The sequence below is a fragment of the Scatophagus argus genome, chromosome 4 (assembly GCF_020382885.2).
Source record: "Scatophagus argus isolate fScaArg1 chromosome 4, fScaArg1.pri, whole genome shotgun sequence".
In the NCBI taxonomy this organism is placed as follows: Eukaryota; Metazoa; Chordata; class Actinopteri; family Scatophagidae; genus Scatophagus; species Scatophagus argus.
The window spans coordinates 6694631-6716879 of NC_058496.1; the positions used below are offsets into that span (position 1 = coordinate 6694631).

At 39.7% G+C, this 22249-nt stretch overlaps 1 protein-coding gene and 1 long non-coding RNA gene across 2 annotated transcripts in view; one reads left to right on the forward strand and one right to left on the reverse strand.

Moving 5' to 3' along the window:
* Window positions 1–8587: 8587 nt before the first annotated feature.
* Window positions 8588–22249, reverse strand: part of LOC124058193 — a 28899-nt gene continuing 15237 nt past the window's right edge. Inside the window, exons 3-4 of the long non-coding RNA XR_006843222.1 lie at window positions 18276–18369; window positions 8588–9135 (exon numbers count right to left, since the gene is read on the reverse strand). This is a non-coding gene — a long non-coding RNA (uncharacterized LOC124058193). The remainder of the gene's footprint in view (window positions 9136–18275; window positions 18370–22249) is intronic.
* On the forward strand, window positions 11323–21541 carry adrb3a (adrenoceptor beta 3a). The gene is made up of 2 exons (XM_046387179.1): window positions 11323–13205; window positions 19572–21541. Exons 1-2 carry the CDS (start codon window positions 11917–11919, stop codon window positions 19597–19599), a joined length of 1317 nt encoding a protein of 438 aa, XP_046243135.1. The 5' UTR covers window positions 11323–11916; the 3' UTR covers window positions 19600–21541.

The window sequence follows — 22249 nt, forward strand, 5'->3', positions numbered from 1 at the left end:
TAGCTGTTCTTAAGCTTTGCTTTTGCTGAAAACAGGTGCATCTGAGAATGATGTTGATGAGAGAGGTGGAACTGAACAAAAAACTGTAGACCAGAGAGACCAAAGAGTTTGCTGAAAGGTATTAAAAGGCTCCACAGAAATGAACTGCAGACTCAGGTGAGAAATCTCAGATCACATAAATCACAAATCACATAGAAGTACTCATGTAAGTCAGTGTTCATAATCATAATTATGTATAGCTGTTTTATCACTCCTCAGTGCTTACTTTCTCTGTCCTTATCTCAGCAGCTCAAGACTTCCAGGTGTTTCTCTACCACAACAATTTCCCCTTCTTCCCCTGCAACTGACAACAGAACCAGACCAGGTAAAGCCATAATGTGTCAAGTAGGGAGCCAAAATCTGAAAAAATAAAAGCTTCTTTTTCCCCACAAATAATAATGGAAAATAGGACGGTGGCTTAATTAAGTAGTAACTTGATACTGGAAAGCCTCAAAGCAACAGTTCTGGCCTGTTTAAAGCATTTTTTAAAGCTGAAGTTTTGGGACCAACCTTTCAGCCAACGTCCCAAAACACAATACATCAATTATGCATATGCAAAGGAGACATGTGCAAAGGGTAATGATTACCCCAGGAACGCTGTTAACATTGTACTGCATAACATTCAAACCAGTAAAGTCTTTTTGATGTAGAATAATGCATGACTGGACAGACTAAGATATTGAGGATTAACACAAACATGAAATAGATGATTTTTCTTTAAAAAAGGTAAAACACATCCAAATAGTGCAAAAAATACCCTTGAACCTGACCATGGATCCATGTCAATAGTTACTCAGCACTGCTGATTATAATAGGATTTTGTAATAAGCTTGTGTTGTTTGATGAGGCGGTGATAGGCAGAGGGTAAGAGCAATTAGAGCTGAAAAGAAAATGCCCTAAAAGGGCATGTTCGGAGCGTGCAATTAAAAAAGCGAACACAAACAAAAACAGAACAGGATTATAATAGAAAAGATAAACGCTATATGCCATAGATGAAGTTATAGCCTTAATAATGTATGGCCTCCTGGCAGCATTTTCTTATTTTCTATTATTCTACGATCTGTGAGTTTAGTGTTCAAAACAAAATACATGTTAAATAAATGCTGACATCCTTTCGATGTCAGGAGAAAGGCATGAGAGTTCAGCTGGTCTTTTATCATGAGCAGCACAGAAATGTCAATGTTGGTGAAGTTGCAGTCCAGCAGTCCTGATAATTAGCCAATACGTGTGAGATAGGAGCCCCTGCAGCCCCTGTGACTACCTGAGGGATTTGTTTTCTCTTCTAGCACAAGAATATGTTTAACAAATTGAACACAGCATAAAAACAAAAGTCAAACTGAGGCTGAGGAGCCAGTGATGACATATACAATAACAGACTGAGACAGAGAGAAAGAGAGAGGCTCCAAACCAAGCAAGCCAAAATTAAAAACACATTTTGTATAAAATGTTATTCTCTTAAAATGTATTCATGGAATATGCTAATATGTATTTCTGACATAAGTATTCAATGACTTGCATTTGTGTATTTTAGAGAGACTGTCAGTAGAGAAGCCGGGACAGTGACACATTACATCCTAACTATATTTACTCTATTTAAAAGAAAAGAAAAAATGAAAGCGCATGCAAACAACCTATTTTCATGTTTACAAATTCAGAGCGAAGAAGCCTGAAGAAGGTTCAAGCAAACAATGTGGATTAGTGGTTTGTTATTAGAAACTTTGTCATCCGTCCCAGGCATTATTTGAAACTCTGCCACCATGTGATTGCCAGCTTTTGAGATTTTTTAAGCCAGCGTCAGCAAGCTCAGTTGGACATCCTCCACACTACTAAGCCAAAGGCTCCTGGAGATTAGTTCTGCAGGGTTATGACAAGAAGAGACAGCCAAACAAATGCAAATGTCAGCTATTAACTTTCACTCAACTCAAATTCTTGCGCTGCCTGATAGTTGTAGACCTACTGAAAGAAAACAGCTTCTAGGACTCAAACTGCATACATATCCAGGGACAGATAGATAGATAGATAGATAGATAGATAGATAGATAGATAGATAGATAGATAGATAGATAATTTATTGATCCCGAGGGAAATTCACAAACCACAAGTGTTAGGGACTGCATGAAAATTACTGAATCTTGTATTTCATTTCATAAAAAAGCAAATCCTTCCCCAGACTCACTTTGTATCTTAATGAAATATATTAATGACAAACACAACAAAATGGTTAAAATACAGACACTCTCATTAGTGAGTAAAGAAACAGGTTAAAAGGTTAGTGCAGCCGCCACACGAGTGAACAGGAAACATGACCCACACGGAGACAGACTGCTGTCTTCTGCATAAGGCCAAACACGAGTGTTATAACCTGTGGCACGAAGAAAAGCTTTTGGCTAGATTTCTAGATTTGCTAGATTTTCAATACATTAAATCTTACAATAAGTGATGAGGAAAAACAGTCCACTACGCTTTACAGAAAATCCATCTCCCATAAAGAAAACGTACATAACAAGAACACTCCCTTCACCGACAGAAAGTTTTCGAAACAGAGATCACGTTAGGCACTTAGGCCTAGTAATAGCAGTAAATATTCAGTGTATGTGACCAAACTATTTTAAGATCCTTTAATACGCTGTACGTCACAGTTTGGCTGTTATATTTCAATTGAGGTGCATCAGGTCTTGTTTTCGCTTGGCTTTATTGTTCTGGAAGTCTGTCTCTTGTTTGTACTATAAGCCTGATGAAAGCGACAGAAAGTCTTTGTGGGTTTCTGCTCAGATTTTCCACATTGGGTGAAAAAAGCCTTTGGCTTATTACTTTATCAACCTGGTAGCTACATTTTCAAAACAAACAGTGGCACAGTGCTGCATTGATGCCAAAACCACTTCACTACATTGACTTGTGTTTTAAATGATCTTGATATGAAATACATTTTCTTCTTATGTCAACATAACTGATAATGTTGTGCAGAAAGACAAGGCTGGTAGTGTAGTCCAGATGAGATTTAATTTGGCACGTTCTCACTGGCAAAATGGTGGGTTGGCAGCAGTATGTACTCAGCTGAACTTCTCAGAGTCTTTGCACAGCCTTGTTCATTATTCACAGGTCCGCTGTCACCTGCAACTTGTCAAAAACGTGGTGTGATGGGTTGCAGGCCACATGCTGTTGATTTACTTCCATTAATTTATGCATTTAAATGAACATGTTTTGGACGATTTTTTGATAATAACTTTCCAACTAAAGTTCATTTTATTTCTTGTTTCAGTTAATCTTATTATTTAAAACTGCACTGTGGAGCTTTTGTTGTCCCACCTCTGGCACATACTGATCTACTCCATCACTTTGACTGAACCCCCCTTCAGCTCTGCAAAGCTGATCTTTGCTGGTTGAACTAAAGATTCACCTGGTTTCGACAGGACTAAGCCATTTGGCAAGGCCTTGAATAAATGTTCATAATGTGTAAAGTCCCACACTGAAGATTTAAATTAGGTTTAAATTAATTTAGTTAAATAAATTAATTTAATTGAATTTAAATTTGAATTTGAAAACAGCTAAAATAAATCAATCCTTCAATCCATCTCTCTATCCATCCATCTTTCTATCCATCTATCTCTGTAAAGTTTAAAGATAAAAAAAAACCTGTGCACATTTTTTTGTTCTCCGACCCCATTCACACACCAGAAACTGCCTTTACAATACAACTTTTATGTAAATGTATGTGAGCGCCTAAGCATGTGTGTCTGTATGAAAACAGTAAGAGGAGTGCAGTACATGAAGGACTGGGTTAAAGTTAAGAACTGAGGGTTCAGGCTAACACATGAATAGAAGTCAGTGTAATGTCCCCACAGTTTTTAACAGAACAAGCACGTTTTTGTGCTAGTGGCAGTGAGTCGAGCATGATATGTGAGAATGTGGCTGTTTCATCTGTTTTATCAGGTGAATCTCCACAAATTAATTGTATCGGAGAAATCCCTGATCTGTGGTCTTACCAGACACACCGCAGCTGCCCAAAAAACAGCATTTTTTACAAGAATTATTCAGAGAGCTCGCTCCTCCTGACCCTTAAAATACAACAAATGACTTGGTCTGTAATGAGGCCACTTAATATGGGTGGTGTTGTGCAAAGTGAGGTACAATGGCCTGCCTTGAATCACTGTGGCTGGGGCACTGTGCTTGCAAATGTACATGACAAGTCGGTGGAAACATTTGGTTTCACCGCTGAGGATGTAGGCCAGTCAAAAGGAGTTCTGTAAGCTCAAATAAGGACTGTTTATGTGCCTGTTACAAAAAAAAGCATCTTAAGGCTGATTGACGGGCTTCTCATGTCTTAACTAGTATACAGTGGGCTTCATGCAGCCAGAGAAAATGGGTACACCTTGTTTATTAAGCCCAAACTTCTCCTTCAAATTGGTCTGGGCTTTGACATTAGTCTGGAAAATTAGTGTATATCTCTCACTCCAATTCTCCAGTACGCAGTGTGTGCAGTCACACTGTGTATTGGAGAATGTCAGCATGTCACTCCAGGTAATGTCTGCACATGACTCATTTTTCACTAATGTTTAGAATATTAGAGCAGGATAGTGAGAGTTTGTGGTACAAAATGGCTGGTGCAAATAGATACAAAAGCATTTGCTTGGAACAATGTAAACATTCTTGAATATACAAATGAAGTATAAACAGAAAAAGAGCAACTTAACTGGTTTCAATTTCAAAGGGCGCCACAGCATGAAATGTTTTGTATCTTACGTTTGTGATCATTTGGAAGATAAGAATGACGAGCCAACAAGGTGAGGAAATCTTACCACCCTGAATGCGTTTCTCAACAACTGCTATGCATCAGGCGTATCATTCAACAACTAACAACTAAATATAGAACTAGAAGTGGCGACCACACTTTATGAGTGTTCAGCTGTGGTGTTTAATTCTGTATCACTAACTTCGTTTTTGTTTCTATCAGGTGAGTAAATGAAGTGAGAAGTAGGGTCATTTTCTCATAAGCTCACATACAATAAGACCTCTTTTTGGAACCAGTGGAGCCGCTGCCTGGCACACTGGCTTCTTTTTTCATACCAGGAAGCAGCTAAAATCACACAGTCAGTGATTTCATCTAGAATTCAATAGACACATGGGGATGCACTGCTTACTGCAAAGTGCAGAATAAAGACACTAAAGGTGGCAGTTACAGGAAAACAACTCCTGTTTCAAAACATTTTGAAAATGATTGAACACGTCTATTGGGTTTTCAAAGTGCACACAGTGGAGAGTGAGAAACACTGAATGCAAACTACTTTGTATTGTATATATAAAATGTTAAAGCACAGATATGCAGCATGCATGCCATGTAATATATATATTTATATATGCATTCTAACTTGCTGTAGATTACATTTTTGTCTTTTTAAGTTTTGCATTTCACAGTTTGTTCTGTCATATTTGCTCTGTTCTGTTCTTCTACCCCTATTTTACTTTTCCATGCTAAATTAACTATCTGTTGTTTTGTCTCGCATTCCTCTTTTGTACCAACAAGACAAGTCATCGCTCAAGCCGTCAACATATCCCATGTGGCTCATCTTGATCTGGCATGTTTGCATGACAGAGGATTTCACCTACTGGTGGATCTCACCTGCTGCCATCAATAATTCAATGAGATCACAGGTGGTAATGAGTAATTATGGTGATTAATGTCAGCTGAAGCCCCGGCTGGCTGCAGAGGGGCACCTTGCTGCTGACTCTAACTGTGGTCATTGCTCACCACAGGACCAGATGAGAGCTGAACCAGAGCCCTGCTCTCCCTGTCTGTGTGTCTCCATCCCTGGCGCCAGCACCCTGCACTCCTGCCTTCCTCACTCTGACACTGATGCAGAGGATGATCAGAAGCAAACCACTCCTTTTTATTAAGATATAAAGCCGGTGTCAACCTCTGACTCTAATTTATTGTCTGGCTTTAAGCACTAATGGCAGACCTTGTGGCTGTGTGGATTTTTAATAGCATGTTGTAATGGCCATCGCCAACAGTCTCGCAGATTTACAATGTTGTCCCACTGAACAAGGGTTCTGGAGTTTGATGTGAATATCACAGGCAGCTGAAAAAGGAAGGTTACGTTTATTTTTGTTTCAGTGTTTACCAAATTGAGACGCCTGCATAGTGATTATTCATAACGTGTCATGGCAGCTTTTTGCTGTCAAAACTGGCTGAACAAGATATTCCAATCAACTGGCCTGCCGCCTGTACCGTGTGACATGTTCTGTACTGAAGGTAACTCCTGAAGAAAACACAAGAAAAGCTTCCCACCTCTCAAAGAAGGGATGTTTAATCAAGACATTTCCAAAAGGAGAGACTTTGTGATGAAGAATTTCTATTAGCAGACTTAACTTGAGTGACGTATAGACGCCTCCGCAGATATATGACCAACATCGGTGTGTGTCATCAGGCATGAACACATTTTATTGGTGTCCCACACAAGCAAACAGTAAATGTATGAGGAAGCAGCCTCTGGAAGTTAAAAAGTCAATCCACACATGAAAACAGTTTGTTCTGAACCAGATCAGTGATTTCAGGGAGCATAAAGCACCAGAAGTTCTTTTGTTTATCTATGATTTGAATAAAATTATGTCCTACGAAGCGCCAAGTGAAAGAAATTTCTTAAATCAATCAATTGTTGATTGTTGACATGAGTACTGAGTCCTGTATAATTAAATATATAATACATGAGGTGCAGGCAAATTTCTCTATAAAAAATAATTCCAAGGGCAAATACAAAGAAAAGCAAAAAAATATTTGTACTTTAAGATGAGGATTATGCAAAAAGTCCTCATTGGTAAGGAATCTGAAAAACTTCCGTTTCTCGTACGAACATCAGCTTCAGACTGGAAGCATCTGTGTGCATTCAGTGTGGTTTCAGAACGAAATAATTAAGATATCCCCAAAAATAGCCCGACACTGGTCTCTGACATCTCCTGAGAGTGTGTGGAGGGGCATCCGTGCCTTAAACCCTAAGCATTCCATGAATACAGCCCCCAGAAGAGGCTCCACAAAATCTCTGCATGTGGTTCCACTCACAGCATAATGAGTGTGATTTACCCACGACCACGACATGATGGTTGCCATTGCGGAAGGCTGAACAGCTCAGTCTTTAAACCGCCCTCACCTCAACACGTGGTCTCATGCTATATATCTGCTGGCTGAGGAAGTGATTATGTGTTTTAACCACCACAGGATGCACAGAGGAAAAAGGTCCTCCACTCAAATGTTGTCTCCGTGATTCGTTTTCTTCAGAATCTCCATGTATGTTACAATGCATGTTATGCAAATAATTATATTATACATACAAAATAGAGTAGCACATTTATTAGTGTTATTTACAATGGTTGCGAGAGCTCAACTGATTGCAACTTTTTCTGTGATGTGTCATGTTGTCTGAATTTAAATCTGAATGCTGTGATTGATTTTTTCTATTTTCTTCAGTTGCATTGTGTTGAGATCTCTCAGCCACCGTAGTTCTGGAGTCTGAAGTTTTGACTTACAGTGTAGCCAGTCCTTCCTCCTCCTTCCAACCATGATTAGCTTCTTCAGATAATGTAGAGTTTCCTGTGCAAAACAAAAAAAAAAAAAAAAAAGAAAAAGCGACTAAACAAACTTACAGGATGCATTTGCAAACATGTGATATGGAGAAAACGATCCAAATTGTAGTGAAGGTGTGGCTTGAAAAGAATCCCAAACAAAATTACTGTGTGATTTAATCAGGATTTCAATATTTCATGAACGTGAAACAGTCTGTACAGTCAGATTATAGGTGGAGCCTTCTTTAAGTGGAATAGCTTTTCCCCTTTTGTGCACCAATAGCGCTGGCTCCTGTTCTGCTTTTGTTTGACAGGATTAAGACATTAAACGGCTCTCTTGCCTACTCCAGGAAAAGCAATGGACGACACTTAAGCAGATCCAAACATCATCTTGAGGAGCCACTTGATTTGAAAAAAAAAAAAAAAAGAAAACCAAAGTCTACTGTACATTTCGTGTTTTAACAAATGGCTTTACAATCAGTCCTGCTGAATATGAGCAAATTTGATTTCAGCAAGATTTACACCCTCTGGCATCCTCCATTGGCCATGAGTGGGAGAGTGAATGCACCGACTTTTCCAAGAATGGGAGTGTTGGCACCAACCAGATGGACTGCTTTGTGAATTGAAATGCAAGTTTGTGAAGTCCAGATGGCTGCCACGGATCAGGCCTTTGCTATACACCATAAGTTATAGCAGAGAAGTACCAGAAGTTTTTTAATACATATCATCTTTAAGGTTTCCATGGAGAGGAGGAAAATATTCCCAGGGTACAGTATATGTGGGGAGGGAGTGTGTTAAAAAAGGCTCTCTAAAGCTTTATGACTGCTCTGATGATTTACAGCCTGCCATCAGGAACCAAGCAAATCCCGCACTGTTCTGCACATTGTAAATCTGATTTTTTTTTTTGAGCAATTGCTGTCAAATATATCCTCACAGTAACAGCTAACTTCACACAAAGTCACAGACGTTTTAATGACACACAGTTGAGGTCAAGTGCACTGCAGGACCGTTTTAATCTGAAGAATTTGCACATGATTAAACATATGATACTGCTGATGTTGACATCTCACATTTAGGATTAATGGGTAAACCAAATCTCTTGTCAGGAAAATCACAAACTCGTACTATTAACAACATTTACATTAGTCTTGTCAGCCATGCAAAGTCAATGTAAAAAGTTATTCTTGCAAATGACTTAATACGCAATATAAATCACTGCATGCGAAGCACACTACTGTTACAAGTGCAGGGCTTCTTCTGCAATGGTGAGAAAGCTGTCACGGCTGATTCCACTATCAACATCTTAGCTTGTGCCAGCTGCCATGCTTGACTAGACCAGGACCAGGTCCAGATCCACCAATGGCATCTTCTCACGCAAAGACAAATGAGCAGCTGTCAAGTTGTCAGCTCCACAGCGGTGACCTTCGTCTAAAGAAATGCTGTCTGATGGGGCCTCTTGGTCATCAAGTTTAAAAAGGCGCCAGTGTTTTGCTTTTGCCCGCTTTTTCCCTTTTGTGAATGCACTCACAACTCCACAACTTCCTGTCAGATGAGTGACAAAGGAAAAAAGAAAAAAAATGCTTTTAAACCTAAATAGGGCAAAGGGGAAGGGAAACATTATGTACATGATGGCAAAGAAAAGCATGCTACAACACAAAACAATATAATTAAACATATATTAGCTATATTAGATTCTCTCTCAAGACCATTTGTTTTGGAAGTGACTTTTATTGGCAACAAATAAGTACAGCTGCAGGCAGCTTTCTACCAACTGCAGACATAAAAATCATGTTAAATGAAATGAGGAAAGAACCTCTGTACACACACTGAGCAATATGAAAGGTTTGTGTCTGTCGCAACTAATTTTTTAACTCAAATATGATGATACAAATTACAAATCCTTCCATGAAAAACCTTTAATGAATAGTTTGACATTTTGGGCCATGTGCTTGTTAGCTTTCTTGCCCACAGTCAGATGAGATGATTAGTAACGCACTTTTTAGTCAGAGCCAACAGATGCTAGCTTAGCTTGGCATGTCCTGTTACTGTCTTTAGATATTAAATCCACATACTTGCATCTCTAAAACTCACACATTAACACACTATATCTTTGTTTAAACAGTAGGAAAACCAGGGAGTAAAACCTGTGAACAGTGCCAGGCTAGCTGTTTCTTGTATCTTCCAAAATCCATAAAGAACTTCCTATGACAAATTACTAAATGCATACTTTTACTTTACGCTTGTAACACCTCAAAGACACTTACATGATAAAATATTAATACATAGCAATGTGCTGCCAGAATTCATGAAATTCTGGTATGCAGTATTGACGTGAACACGCAACTTGCAATAAATGCTTTTTTATCACTAGAGGGCAGTGAACACAACACTGATGGCCGCACCTCATACCAAGATGATATGACAAACTGATTAGCAAACAGTTGCTATTTACATGTGTAACCATTATGGAGAAACATCATCTTTAACATGGAGACATGTTACTGGCCACAGGGTGAATTTAAGTCCAATATACACTTCCAAACGCAAGCGTATATTGGACTTAAATTCTGGACTTAAATATCTGGCTGTTTCGCAAACTACTGCTAACTACTACTAACTACTGACTGCTTAAGGGCATTTTTAAATATAAGAAATATAAATCAATCAAAAATCAATGGAATAGTCATGGCAAATGTCATTTTACAAAGTGCACTACCGCCAAATATTTACATGCTAATGTGAGCATTCCCATGTCTACTTTCTTATTAAGTAAAATGTTAAGTGGGAGTAAATGCAGAGCAATAGCAGCCGTGGTTGTAGGGCTGATCAGACCAAAGAAGGAACTGCTCAGTGACAAGAGAGCTCAGCTCTGCAGCAGAGTGCTGGATATCAGAAGTGAATCGCATAGAAGGCATTTGCTCGATTGTTCTTCTTCAGCACACTGACTTGAGCAATAGTGAGATAGTGATCTATTATTTTCTTTTACTGCTTTGAGTCAAAGAGAGGGCAATTATTTCCTGTTCTCTACAGTTGGGGTTGCCTCGTGCCTTGCGGTCGGCAAAGTTGACCACAAACTGTATTACAAATAAACCTTTAGAGACCCTTCGAGTCGCAGCATCAAAGTAGAGATAATAAACTGTAATCACAATTAGACAGCTAAACTTGCATGTTGTGTTTACTGCAAAGTCGGTGTTCAGAAAGTGACAAGAAAAGGCTGCTGGGGCTTGGAAGTGTGTGTTTGACATAAACCAGCATCATTTGACAACGAGAACAGAAGCCAGCAGTGGAAAAGCCTGTCACACTGTTGACACAGTCAGGTGACAGATGCAGTTAATGGGTTAACAAGCGTGGCTGCTACACTCAACACGACATCAGTGACAATAAAGCCATTACATTCTTTGAAACTTACAAGTAAACAACATGCGTGTGTGCATGTCAGGCAGATAAACTTTCAGTTTTTATGCAACATTTTGACATTCATTACACAGCTTTTTACCCCCTCAGGCAGGCTCAGTTCTGTGTCTAGTAGCTTTATATGTGTGTCTATACATGTGTGTGGTTTTCTGCATGTGTGTGGTTTTCTTTGGGTACTGATCCCTGTATGGCTTCAGCACACAGGCACACTTCTCAACTCCTCCCCTCCGCCTTCAGCCACAGTGTGATTAGAGCCAGTAAGATCTTGGGCAACCTGTACTGGGGGAGAGAGAGAGAGAGAGAGAGAGAGAGAGAGAGAGAGAGAGAGAGAGAGAGAGAGAGAGAGACAGAGAGAGAGAGCAAAAGAAAGAGTGGACAGCCACTCTGGTGCACTCTGGTGGTTCCTGCAACAGCGTCAGTGTTGCTTCATCTCCAACAGTCCAACTGTGGCATTGTGGCTCATGCAGGATTCAGCGAAAAACACTGCAAACTCCTCTAATCCCAGCAGACGGATTTAAATGGACGAGATTGTGTTTTCTTCTTTTAAAAAACTTTTTACACTAAATGTTTTCTGGACTCATGAAAGTGTTGCAACTCCATGAACCAATACTGTTGGGACACTTTGGATACAGCTTTTTTTTTTGGAGAACATGTTGTTACCTACACAAGAAGAACTTCCACAAGTCTTTGGAAACATGGAGAGCCACTACTGTCTGTTGAACCCTGCCAAACAGGACTCATAATGTGTGAAATGTAAGCAGTGACCGCCAAGTAAAAAACTATTTAGTGAGGAAGCTTTTAATTTTAAGCATATTTATGATGATTGCAAGGAATGCAGATTCTTCCGTTTTGCTAGCTTTGACCTGAAAAACACCTCAACCTCTTGTGACTGAGTTGAGCTGGTGAATAATGGATGGCTTCCTGAACACTTCAGCATCCAATGTGACCAACAGCACAGACTACTCCAGCGATGCAGCGGGACCCTGGAGCATTATCATACTGGTCATCATCATACTGACCATAGTGGTGGGAAACCTGCTGGTCATCATCGCTATAGCTCGTACTTCACAGCTACAGACGACAACAAACATTTTCATCATGTCCCTGGGATGCGCGGACCTCATCATGGGGGTCTTCGTGGTGCCTCTGGGGACCACCATTGTAGTGACGGGTGAATGGCAACTCAGTAACACGTTCTGTGACTTCTGGACCTCTGTGGATGTCCTGTGTGTGACAGCGAGTATAGAGACACTCTGTGTTATAGCAGTGGATCGGTATATAGCCATAATGAGGCCGCTCCGATACAAGGTTGTACTTAGTAAGTGGCGTGCAAGGGTAATAGTTTGTTTAGTGTGGGTCGTATCCTCTCTAATTTCCTTTGTGCCAATTATGAAAGGGCTTTGGCGTGATGACGATCCTACAGCGAAGAGTTGCTATGACTCCCCTGCTTGCTGTGACTTTGTGACCAACAGGGCCTATGCTACTGTATCTTCTATAGTGTCTTTTTACATTCCACTACTCATAATGATATTTGTGTATGCAAAAGTCTTTCTAATAGCCACACGACAAGTCCAGCTCATAGATAAGAATCGCATGCGTTTCCAGAGTGACTGTCCAACAGCGCAGATGCAAGTTGCCCCCCACATTAACAATATCATGCCATTGGCGTGCACAGGCTCCAGCACCTACAACAACGCGGTGCGGAGGAAGAGTGCCAAGCGGAGGCCGTCACGGCTAATGCTTGTCAAAGAGCACAAGGCCCTCAAGACATTGGGCATCATCATGGGGACCTTCACCGTGTGCTGGCTACCGTTCTTTGTCGCCAACATCATCAACGCGTTTTACAGAGGTGTTCCCAACAAGACAATCTTCCGACTGTTAAACTGGCTGGGTTACATCAACTCCGGCCTCAATCCTATAATCTACTGCAGGAGTCCTGAGTTTCGTGCAGCCTTCAAGAACCTGCTAGGCTGCCCATGGATGTCCACCCTGCAGCTCAATACTTTCTACAAAGAGCTGCGGACTCGCTGCTCCTGCTTTCTGTGGCAGACTGAGTCAGGCGCAGTCGGCTCTATCCAGCCTGGCGGCAGTCTGGCCAGTACTCAGGGAAGCAGCAAAAGTGAGGAGGTTTCCCCTGGTCCTCTGGCGTCCAACGGCAGCACACAGTTCAGTGGCTTATCAGAAGCGGAATCCCAATAGTAAGTTCATTTGTCTCATCCTATTTTACCTGCACAATTCTGTCAAAGTGATGTATGATTTTAAAATTTCTGCAGTATATAATTTGACAGCTAACAGACACCTGAGCACAACAGTAGTTAATGGAAACGCACCACAATGGCAACACCATGATAAATTCAACATTAACATGTTAAACAGGCTACACAACTTTGCTGATTTTTTTTTTAATTAATGAGATAATTAAATAAATTGCATTTTATAATTCTACATTATAAAATCTCAGAGTATCTTGTGTGAGAGAAAGTCAGACAAACAAATGTCTATAAAACTGCGAGGACAGTGAAGAATATCATGGAGTCTGTGGCTACTGGTGTGAAATCTATTTTATTTGTCATTGTCTTTTTTTTCTTTTAATGTATTTACCCATTAATTCTACATACTTCAGTATAACATCAGTGGTCTCTCATGTGACATGTGAGCAGATCATTGGCACTGTGAAACAGAAGTGCAAAGACTTACAGTGAAGAATCGATGTCACAAAGAATCAAACATGACTTACTGCTGTTGGACTTCCTGCTTGCAGATTAAGAAAGTACTGTACCATAAAATTCTGGTGCTTGTTAGATAGTTAGATAGCAAACAAAATAATCAAAATGAAAAAGACACCAGAACATGATAATTATTTGTATGCCTGATATATGAAAACCAAAACCAAAAAAATTAATTTCCAGTTTCAGAGAAATATGAAGTTAACAAATTTCAAACAAGTTTCCCATTTCTGGGATGTTTTGGGATGTCTTTTAATAAATTATAATCCATAATTGGCTTGTATTGATGGTAATCTACAATTCCTGTTGGTATTCCAGTATAAGAAATGAACTTGACATCCAAAATACTTTTAAACATGCCAAAAACTGCATATTATTTTTTAAATGTTCAGTTTCAGTTTGATAGAAAACTGTTTTATTACTGCCCACTGTATGTTCAATAAAAGTAGAAATCCATATATGGACATGTTCTAATACATCAGTGTGCTGCTGTCCAGGAGTGAATTGGACTGGGTCGAACAGTGCAGAAAAATAAATCATTTCTGAAGCACTGGCTGCTGTTGGGGGTTATACAGTATCATGAAACTAAAAGTGAAATTTAATATTCGGATTTTTACGCACGATTCAATAAACATTTGAGGACTGTACCTGTATCATTTACTGTGCTACCTTACCTGTAATCAATCTTTGCACAGAGTTGATGTCAGTGTGGTAAAAATAACTAACAGATGTCCACAGTGTGGGATGGTTAGTATGTTTTTTTTAGCACAGTAGTTAATATCATATATCATAATTAATTATTTTAAGTAAGTTTTTTTTTTTTTTTTTTTTCAGTTTCATTATCTGGTATCTAAAAATGGTGACCGGGAGCGATAACCATGACTGTAATGTGGCTCTGTAAAACCACTGCGTGATGTGCAAAAGGTTTCGGAGACCTGCGCGGTGCGTTTGAGGACATTTCTAAATATTAACGCGTCTCTCTGCTTGTCAGTGGGCCTCAGTGTGCCCTGCCCAACACCCCCTTCAGCAGATAAATCTTTATCACTTATGCACAAGACTTCCCCCACAACTGGAGAAGCTGTTTACAAGACTGGCAGCCAATGAGAACGCCCTTGTTAACACAGGCTAACTGGGGTTGGACAGCTAAATATTTGATTTATTATTCTTCAACTACACCGCTACATGTTGACAGCAGGCCTGTCCCAGAATACAGGAAGAGAAATATCACATTTATGACTAATGGCACAATGGGTAGATTCTAGAAAATTTTTAAAGATGTCGGCTCTGTCTGGTTGTGCCACTGACATAATAAGCTCACAGTATTTGCTGTAAGTTTGAGTTTGGTTGAACAATAAATTTCACTAAAGCAGTTTTGAAATGACTAGAAATTGCAAAAGATTTTCAAATTAATTTACTTTGAAGCATTTTATTTTGGAATATTAGTTCCACTTGTTAAACCATGAACACACCTAGCTTGATAAAAAATTATTCTTCAAAATTTATATTACTGATATTTACAACTGAATATAATGATAATATTTTCACAAACAAAATGTGGCTTGTGTATATGAGCTTCTACACACAAACACAATAAATTTGGGAGCCTTTGAAACTAAAACAAAAAGTCCTCCACTGGACTATATCAGACTGAAATCCATTTTGTTTCAATTATGTACATACAAATATAAAACGGGTGGTTCAGTTTAAGAACGTAAAATCTGAATTCACAACTCACAGTTCGGTTTTATTTAACAAGTGATACAACTCTTACCTCCATTGCAGCTCTTGCATTGCCATGTGAAATCCTATCAGTTAGCCAGTTTTATGACGCAGAGATGCCTGATTTTAAATATTTATTCTGCATTCAATATATCATTTTTTTTCTCTTCTCTTTACCTCCGTGAAATTTTACAGTCACAATCAATTGGGCTGTAAAACGGGACACATTTAGGAGCATATAAAAGTCTTCCTTAAAAGGAGCCTGGTGTGTTCCGTAGTAAATCACCCCAAGGGAAAAGGCTCAGTGGACTCACACTGCGCTTTGAGCAGGATTACAAACTTAAGTGAGACCAGCCGTTTCGAGAATGACTCTGGCGGACTCGAAGACAGGTTTATTAAGGAATATGACAAATGGATCCAGGAAGAGTGTGGACTGCCGAAGTGGTTGGTTATCAGCCAATAAAGCAATGCCAGTCTTCTGCTGGAGACCATGCGCTCCTCGGTCATCCCTGTTGACTTTCTGTATCTATTTAACTAGCAACACAAGAGAGCAATCGAGCAGCACATTTCATTTAAACCCTGGGACAACATGCAGCAGCAGGTTTGGTTAAGTTGATGTATCAGAGGGCTGATAAAACAAGATTCACAACCACTGGCATGAATGGTTACTAGGGAAGAGTAGCTGCACTGCACCGCACGGAACGGCCAGTATTAATAGTTTGTTTTCATGGAAATACATGTAGGCATATCACTGGAGCCCTTATCAACACCCACAGCAGCCTTCAGCCTCTGTCACGTATGCACCATGTTATACGACAAGTGCAATGTATCACGGATTCCCTGCAAGACAGCACTTCTAGTTCATCTTTCATGGTCATAAATGCAGATGTTTTTGGTCAAGTTGTGCGGGACATGTGGCTTTTATTTTTCACAGAATGACTCAGGGTTTAGCCGTGTCTTCCTTTTTGTCTTTGTCAGTCATGGAGCTCTCAGGTGAGACAGGCTGCTGCTGCATTAGTCCTAATATGTGTATTTAAGACAAAATCTTCATGTATCTGAGAGGCATCGCTGTGTGTTATGAGCAGAGGGAGTCTGTTATCACAGTTTATCCTCGACTGAGAACACTAAAATTAAGCTAACAGAGAGCGGAACATTTTATTTTGAAGAGCAGCAGCCAAATAGGTTACGGACTAAAGTGGAGTGTGAATGCGGAGCAGAAATGAAGGGTCTGAAAGGCAACCTGAGCACACAACCAGACTAATATTCCTGCAGGAACCAACTGAGAGCACAGAACAATATCATTATTATTAAAGAGCTCATACTCCACAGGAAGCATGTTGCGTGTGACAGCTGTGCTGCTACATCACAATTAGCATACAGAGAGGAAATGACTTGTCAACATGTTGTTGCAGTAACAGAGAAAACACTACTAAAAACTGAAAAAGATAAGTTGGACGGTCGTGAAATGAACATTAAAATATTTTCCATCTTAGAAAGGCCATAAGGAGGATGAACATTAAGAAATCTGTACCAACAAGCACTCATTGGTAGCTTCTCGGGACATATTTTTTTCCACAATAAAAAATGAATAGTAAAGAAGTATATTCGGATGTACGTTCTTATTCTCAGCTTGTAAACGTTCAACGGTGGTGAGCTAAAAAAGCACAAATAAGCAGACATTGCACAAAGCACAGAGAGGCGGTGGAGAACGTCACTTCCAGTATAAATACTGACTCACTAAAGTCACTGCAAGTGGCTCATTACTCCAAATGATCGTGTAAATATTCCAGACATATTAGTTGACAACCCATGAGGACGAATCTAAAAGAACATTGTGTTTATAATTCTGGCAGCTCAGGTTTATAAGTAACTGTGTGTTACTGGAACAAACTGGATCTTTATGCCGGCTAAATATGTAGATATAATTGTAATTATAATTATTGCCCACACATGCATACTGTTCTCCCAGAGAGCCCACTTCTGTATTAACAAACACTTTGTTATTGCTCCAAGAGTGTTAAAATAAAACATGCAAGTCAACATGGAAGACAACTTGTAAATGGAAATGGAATGCAAACTGTGATTTTCTATCATGTATTGTCAAGAACGATGCAGGATAAGTCAGGAGTTTAACAGGGATTTGAATTGGCAACAAACGTTTTACTGCAGAGCCTGTGATTGACAAGCTTTTGTACTTCACCGAGCTGCTAATGTGTGGCGGGTTGCAGCCCCATGTGATTTCAAAGCACCCCGAATGCTGATGTAATACGAATAAGCACTGCAGTGAACACATCATTAGGAGCACATTAGCGCAACCTAATGTTTTGATGGTGTTTTAGTGGGGCCACCATGCACTAATGCTTTTATGTTTTTTCTTTCCAGTGCTGTGAACCCTGTAATTCTGAGCTTTCCTCTGTAATATTCAAACCCAGCTTCACACACCAACTTCCACAATGTGCATTTAGTTAGCTTAGAGTGAGATTAGGCCCAAGAGAGCGTAAAGCAAGTAATGGGATAAAGCAAAACATGGTGGCAGTGACCTGTGGGAAACCTCCGACACTCCCTTTCAAGCCCGGCTGATATCAGAACCAATCACACGCTGCGCCACAATCTTTAAATGGAGGACAGAGCACTTGTTGTTCAAGCTTTTGTGTCTTGAATAAGCTTATTAAGTTATCATGATTTGTTACTTTAGGAGATTTTTTATGCTTCAAATGAGAATTTCTAGAATTTTACAGTTGTTTGAACACTGACAACACTGGCGAAACAACTTTTTAGAAGTCAGGTGATGGTGCAGTGAGAAGGCTGTGGGTTTGAACTCACCTGCCAGCTGTGGCTGCTCTGTGTGGACTTTACATGGAGACCTGTCTAGTATCCCAACCTTCGCCCACTGCCAGCTGGGAACAGCTCCAAACACCTGCGAAAGGTTGAGTGGATTTATAAATAACAGATAGACAAACAGATAGACAAATGTCCTTTTATTCATCTGTATTGGCTGTAAGACAATACTATTAAAACATGAAGCCGTATCTCAAGACAAGTTTAAGCACATTGACACATAGTCAGAAAATATTTCTTCTTTTTTTTACTTTGTATCCAGACAAACTGACTTATTTTTATTCTGGCTGGACTCTAAGACATCTGTGGGATCATTGAAACTATTTTTTTTTTCTTTGAAAGTTGAATGTTCATGTTCTGTTTCCAGATAATTTACTTATCTAAAATAATATTTCCTCATTTTTTTTTCTTGTTTTGGAGAGATGACTTTTTGCAGTGATATTTTTGTCTTGTATGCATTCAAACGCTGTGAAGCTTACAGTTCCAGGTAATTTATGTCTTCCTGTGGAGACATGTACAGTCAGTGTGATAGCATCAGAATTCCTGTCTTGTTGTTGGGGGGGAAAAGGTTTCGCAGGAGTCTCACAGCGAATAAAAGGATGAAGGCAAGTTTGCAATGACGTCCTGTAATTAGCAAGAAAACTTAGACAAAAGTCAGGAGGTGCAGCAATGACATCTATGCTGTTTCTCCACATGAAAACAGCAAGGTACATAAAAATAACCTGTGAGACAACAAACCAGCTTTCTTATCTGACAGAAACTGAAACACTGCACAGGGTGTGACCAGCACCAGCCAGCAATTCATTTTAGAAAGAGAAAGAAACACATTCGCCCGTAGGGAAATGTTTGTAGGGGCCATCATATGGCAGCACAGCAAGTCAAAGGTATAAGGAGGTAATGAGTGAGCTGACCTGGACTCCTTGTGTGGTATCCTTTAGTCACACAAAAGCATAAATTAGTGTGTTAACAGCTTAATGGAGAAATATTATGGAAAAAAGTGAATGACATAATGAGTGACATAATTTCAAGGGAAGATTGGATCCTTGTGAAAATTTCAGCCTTTTATCTTATCCTCAAGAGACTAAATTGCACAATTATGAAACAGAATGTCATAATAATTGTGCTGACATTTTTCCCAGCGTGATGTCTCCTATTCACTTCCTACCACTTTCAAAATGCACAAGCTGCATGTTAGTCTTGTGAGAAGTACTCGTTCCTGTTGTAGTAGGGGCATTCATTCTAACAGCTTCACTAAACGCTAATTTGTCCATCTCTTTTCAGCTTCACATTGCAGGAAAAGGACGGATGAACCATAAAATGTCAAGCTACTGAAAGAATGAAAGAATGCTCCCCAGTCGATACTGTGATTCCACCAAAGGCTGAGACCAAACAGCTGTGAGGACAAGCTACAGTACAACCAGACACACCTGAACTGACTGTAGAGAAACAGCCGATTTGGTCTGGACGGGAACTCTGTGGCTGCTTCTGTAGGCACGAGACGAACTTCTGCAACATGTCACAGACATTAGATGACACCAAAGTGGCATCTAAATATGTTGGCAAAAGACTCTCTCTGTTCCTGAATAACACAAAACTTACTGCAAGTTTTAAATGCATTCCAATTAACCTTTGCACATGGTGAATGTGGCCTGTGGTTTCAAAAATGACAGCATAGACTAATTTTGTACAGTATATTATCTGGTAAGTTATCTATTTATGAGAAACTGCAAAATATTAAAGTTGTCTAACTTAATACAAAATCATAATTCTGGCAAGGCTGTCTTCAGTGTCCAGATAAAGGGACAGGTCACCCGAAAAAAACAAAAATACATATTTTTCCTCTTACCTATAGAGCTGTTTATCGATTTAGCTTGTTTTGTTGTGAGCTGTGGGTGGGAAGTGGGTGACAGACCGCGGTTTTGTTTTTGGTTTCACAGGAGTCTCACAGCGAATGAAAGGATGAGGGCAAGTTTGCAATGACGTCCTGTAATTAGCAAGAAAACTTAGACAAAAGTCAGGAGGTGCAGCAATGACATCTATGCTGTTTCTCCACATGAAACATGTACATAAAAATAACCTGTGAGACAGCAAACCGACTTTGTCGTCTTTGAGCTTTCTTATCTGACAGAAACTGAAACACTGCACAGGGTGTGACCAGCACCAGCCAGCAAATTATGCACAGTTTCACTTATAGAAATGTCTGCCTTCTCTTGAAAATAAAAGAACCAGAAGGCACTCATGGTACTCAAAGCGCTGAAAAAAATACTTTTGAAACAGCAATGTCTCTTTACAGAAATCATGACCCGGTTACTCAAGATAATCTATTTTATCTCTGCTGAACCACATGGTAGAAGGAGTGTGTACGGATGTAAACACTGACGGCGCCCTGCTCGACTGAGCTGTTGCTTTAGTAAGTTTAGCTAGCTAGCCTCTTATGCCTTCTGTGTGTTGATATGGAAAGAAAATAGTTCCCACATCAAACTGCTCACAACGACATATTTGGACTATCTTGAGTAACCAGATCATGATTTCTGAAAAGAGACTTTTGTGAAATCTATGCTCAAATGTACTTTTGGTGCCATCTTTGAGCCATCCAGTTGAGAAGGTCGACATTTCTACAGCCGATAGCCTGCAACATTCTGCAGCTCACACCAAAACAATCCAGATGGATAAGCACACTAATAAGCACTAACAAGAGGAAAAATGGGTTTTTGATTTTGAGGTGAACTGCTCTTTTAAGAAACATTCATTTTCATGGTACAAACTCTTCAGTGTAATATCAGCTGCATTCAAATGTTTATTCTGACATCTGTGCTCAGTCTTCATCTTTCTGTTGTGAACCTGGACTTTGCATCCACGCAATAGTTGTCTTGCTTAAATCCCGTTTTATGCCACGGCTGGCTGTTAAAATCTGAAAAACGGAACAGCTCAAGCATAATTCAACATAGTAGTCAACAGTTAAGTATCAGTGTAAACCTTGTGCAAGGTACAGTATTATAAACTGCAGGTAATCATAGCAAAATACTTTGGTTATATGCTATGTTATTGGTGGACTCCTGAACCATTTTCCTTTGAAATATGGCCATTTTATAAGCTCAATAACACAATCTGAAAAGTCCAACTAGCCTAGAGAAAAATAGTGGACTCGACAGATGAAAGATCGCCTCAACTTCATTGATTATTTGTTGAATCGGGACTCTGTGTTGTACATTATCATGTTGCCTTGAGAAATAAAATATTACAAAACTGTGTAACTTTGTTCATATTCTCTGTGTGCAAACTCACCGCTGTGGAAATAAAAAATAACTAATTAATGTACAACCATATAGACAAAAGTATTGGGACACTGGACCATCACACTAAGAGGGACTTTAATGACACTGCAGTCTAAATACATAGACAGCTTTCCAGCTGTAACAGCTTCCACTCTCCTGGGAAGGCTTTCCACAAGTGCCAAGACGCTTGCTTTGATCCATGAGTTTTTCTGTGGGAATTTTTGCTGGTCAGGCATTGATGCTGAAATGTTGACTTGCGATCTCCATTCCAGTTCATCCCAAAAGTGTTGGATGGGGTTGAGGTCAGGACCCTGTGTGGGCCAGTCAGGTTCTTCCACACCAAACTCATCCAACCATGTCTTTATGGAGCTTTGCTTTGTGCACTGGGGCACAGTCATGTTGGAATAGAAAAGGGCCTTCAACAAACTGTTGCCACAAACTCGGAAGCACAGCATTGTCCAAAACGTCTTGGTATGCTGAAGCATTAAGATTTCCCTTCACTGGAAGTAAGGAGCCAAGCCCAAACACAACAACAACAGCCCCATAAAGATGTGTGTCAGAATACTTTTGTCTATATAGTGTATAGACAACTGAGTGCTTAATGCTGAAATTTAAATGTCACTAACTTGGACTGACTTTGAGACCAATATAGAATCAGATCAGTTGATCAGACAGTCACAGAAG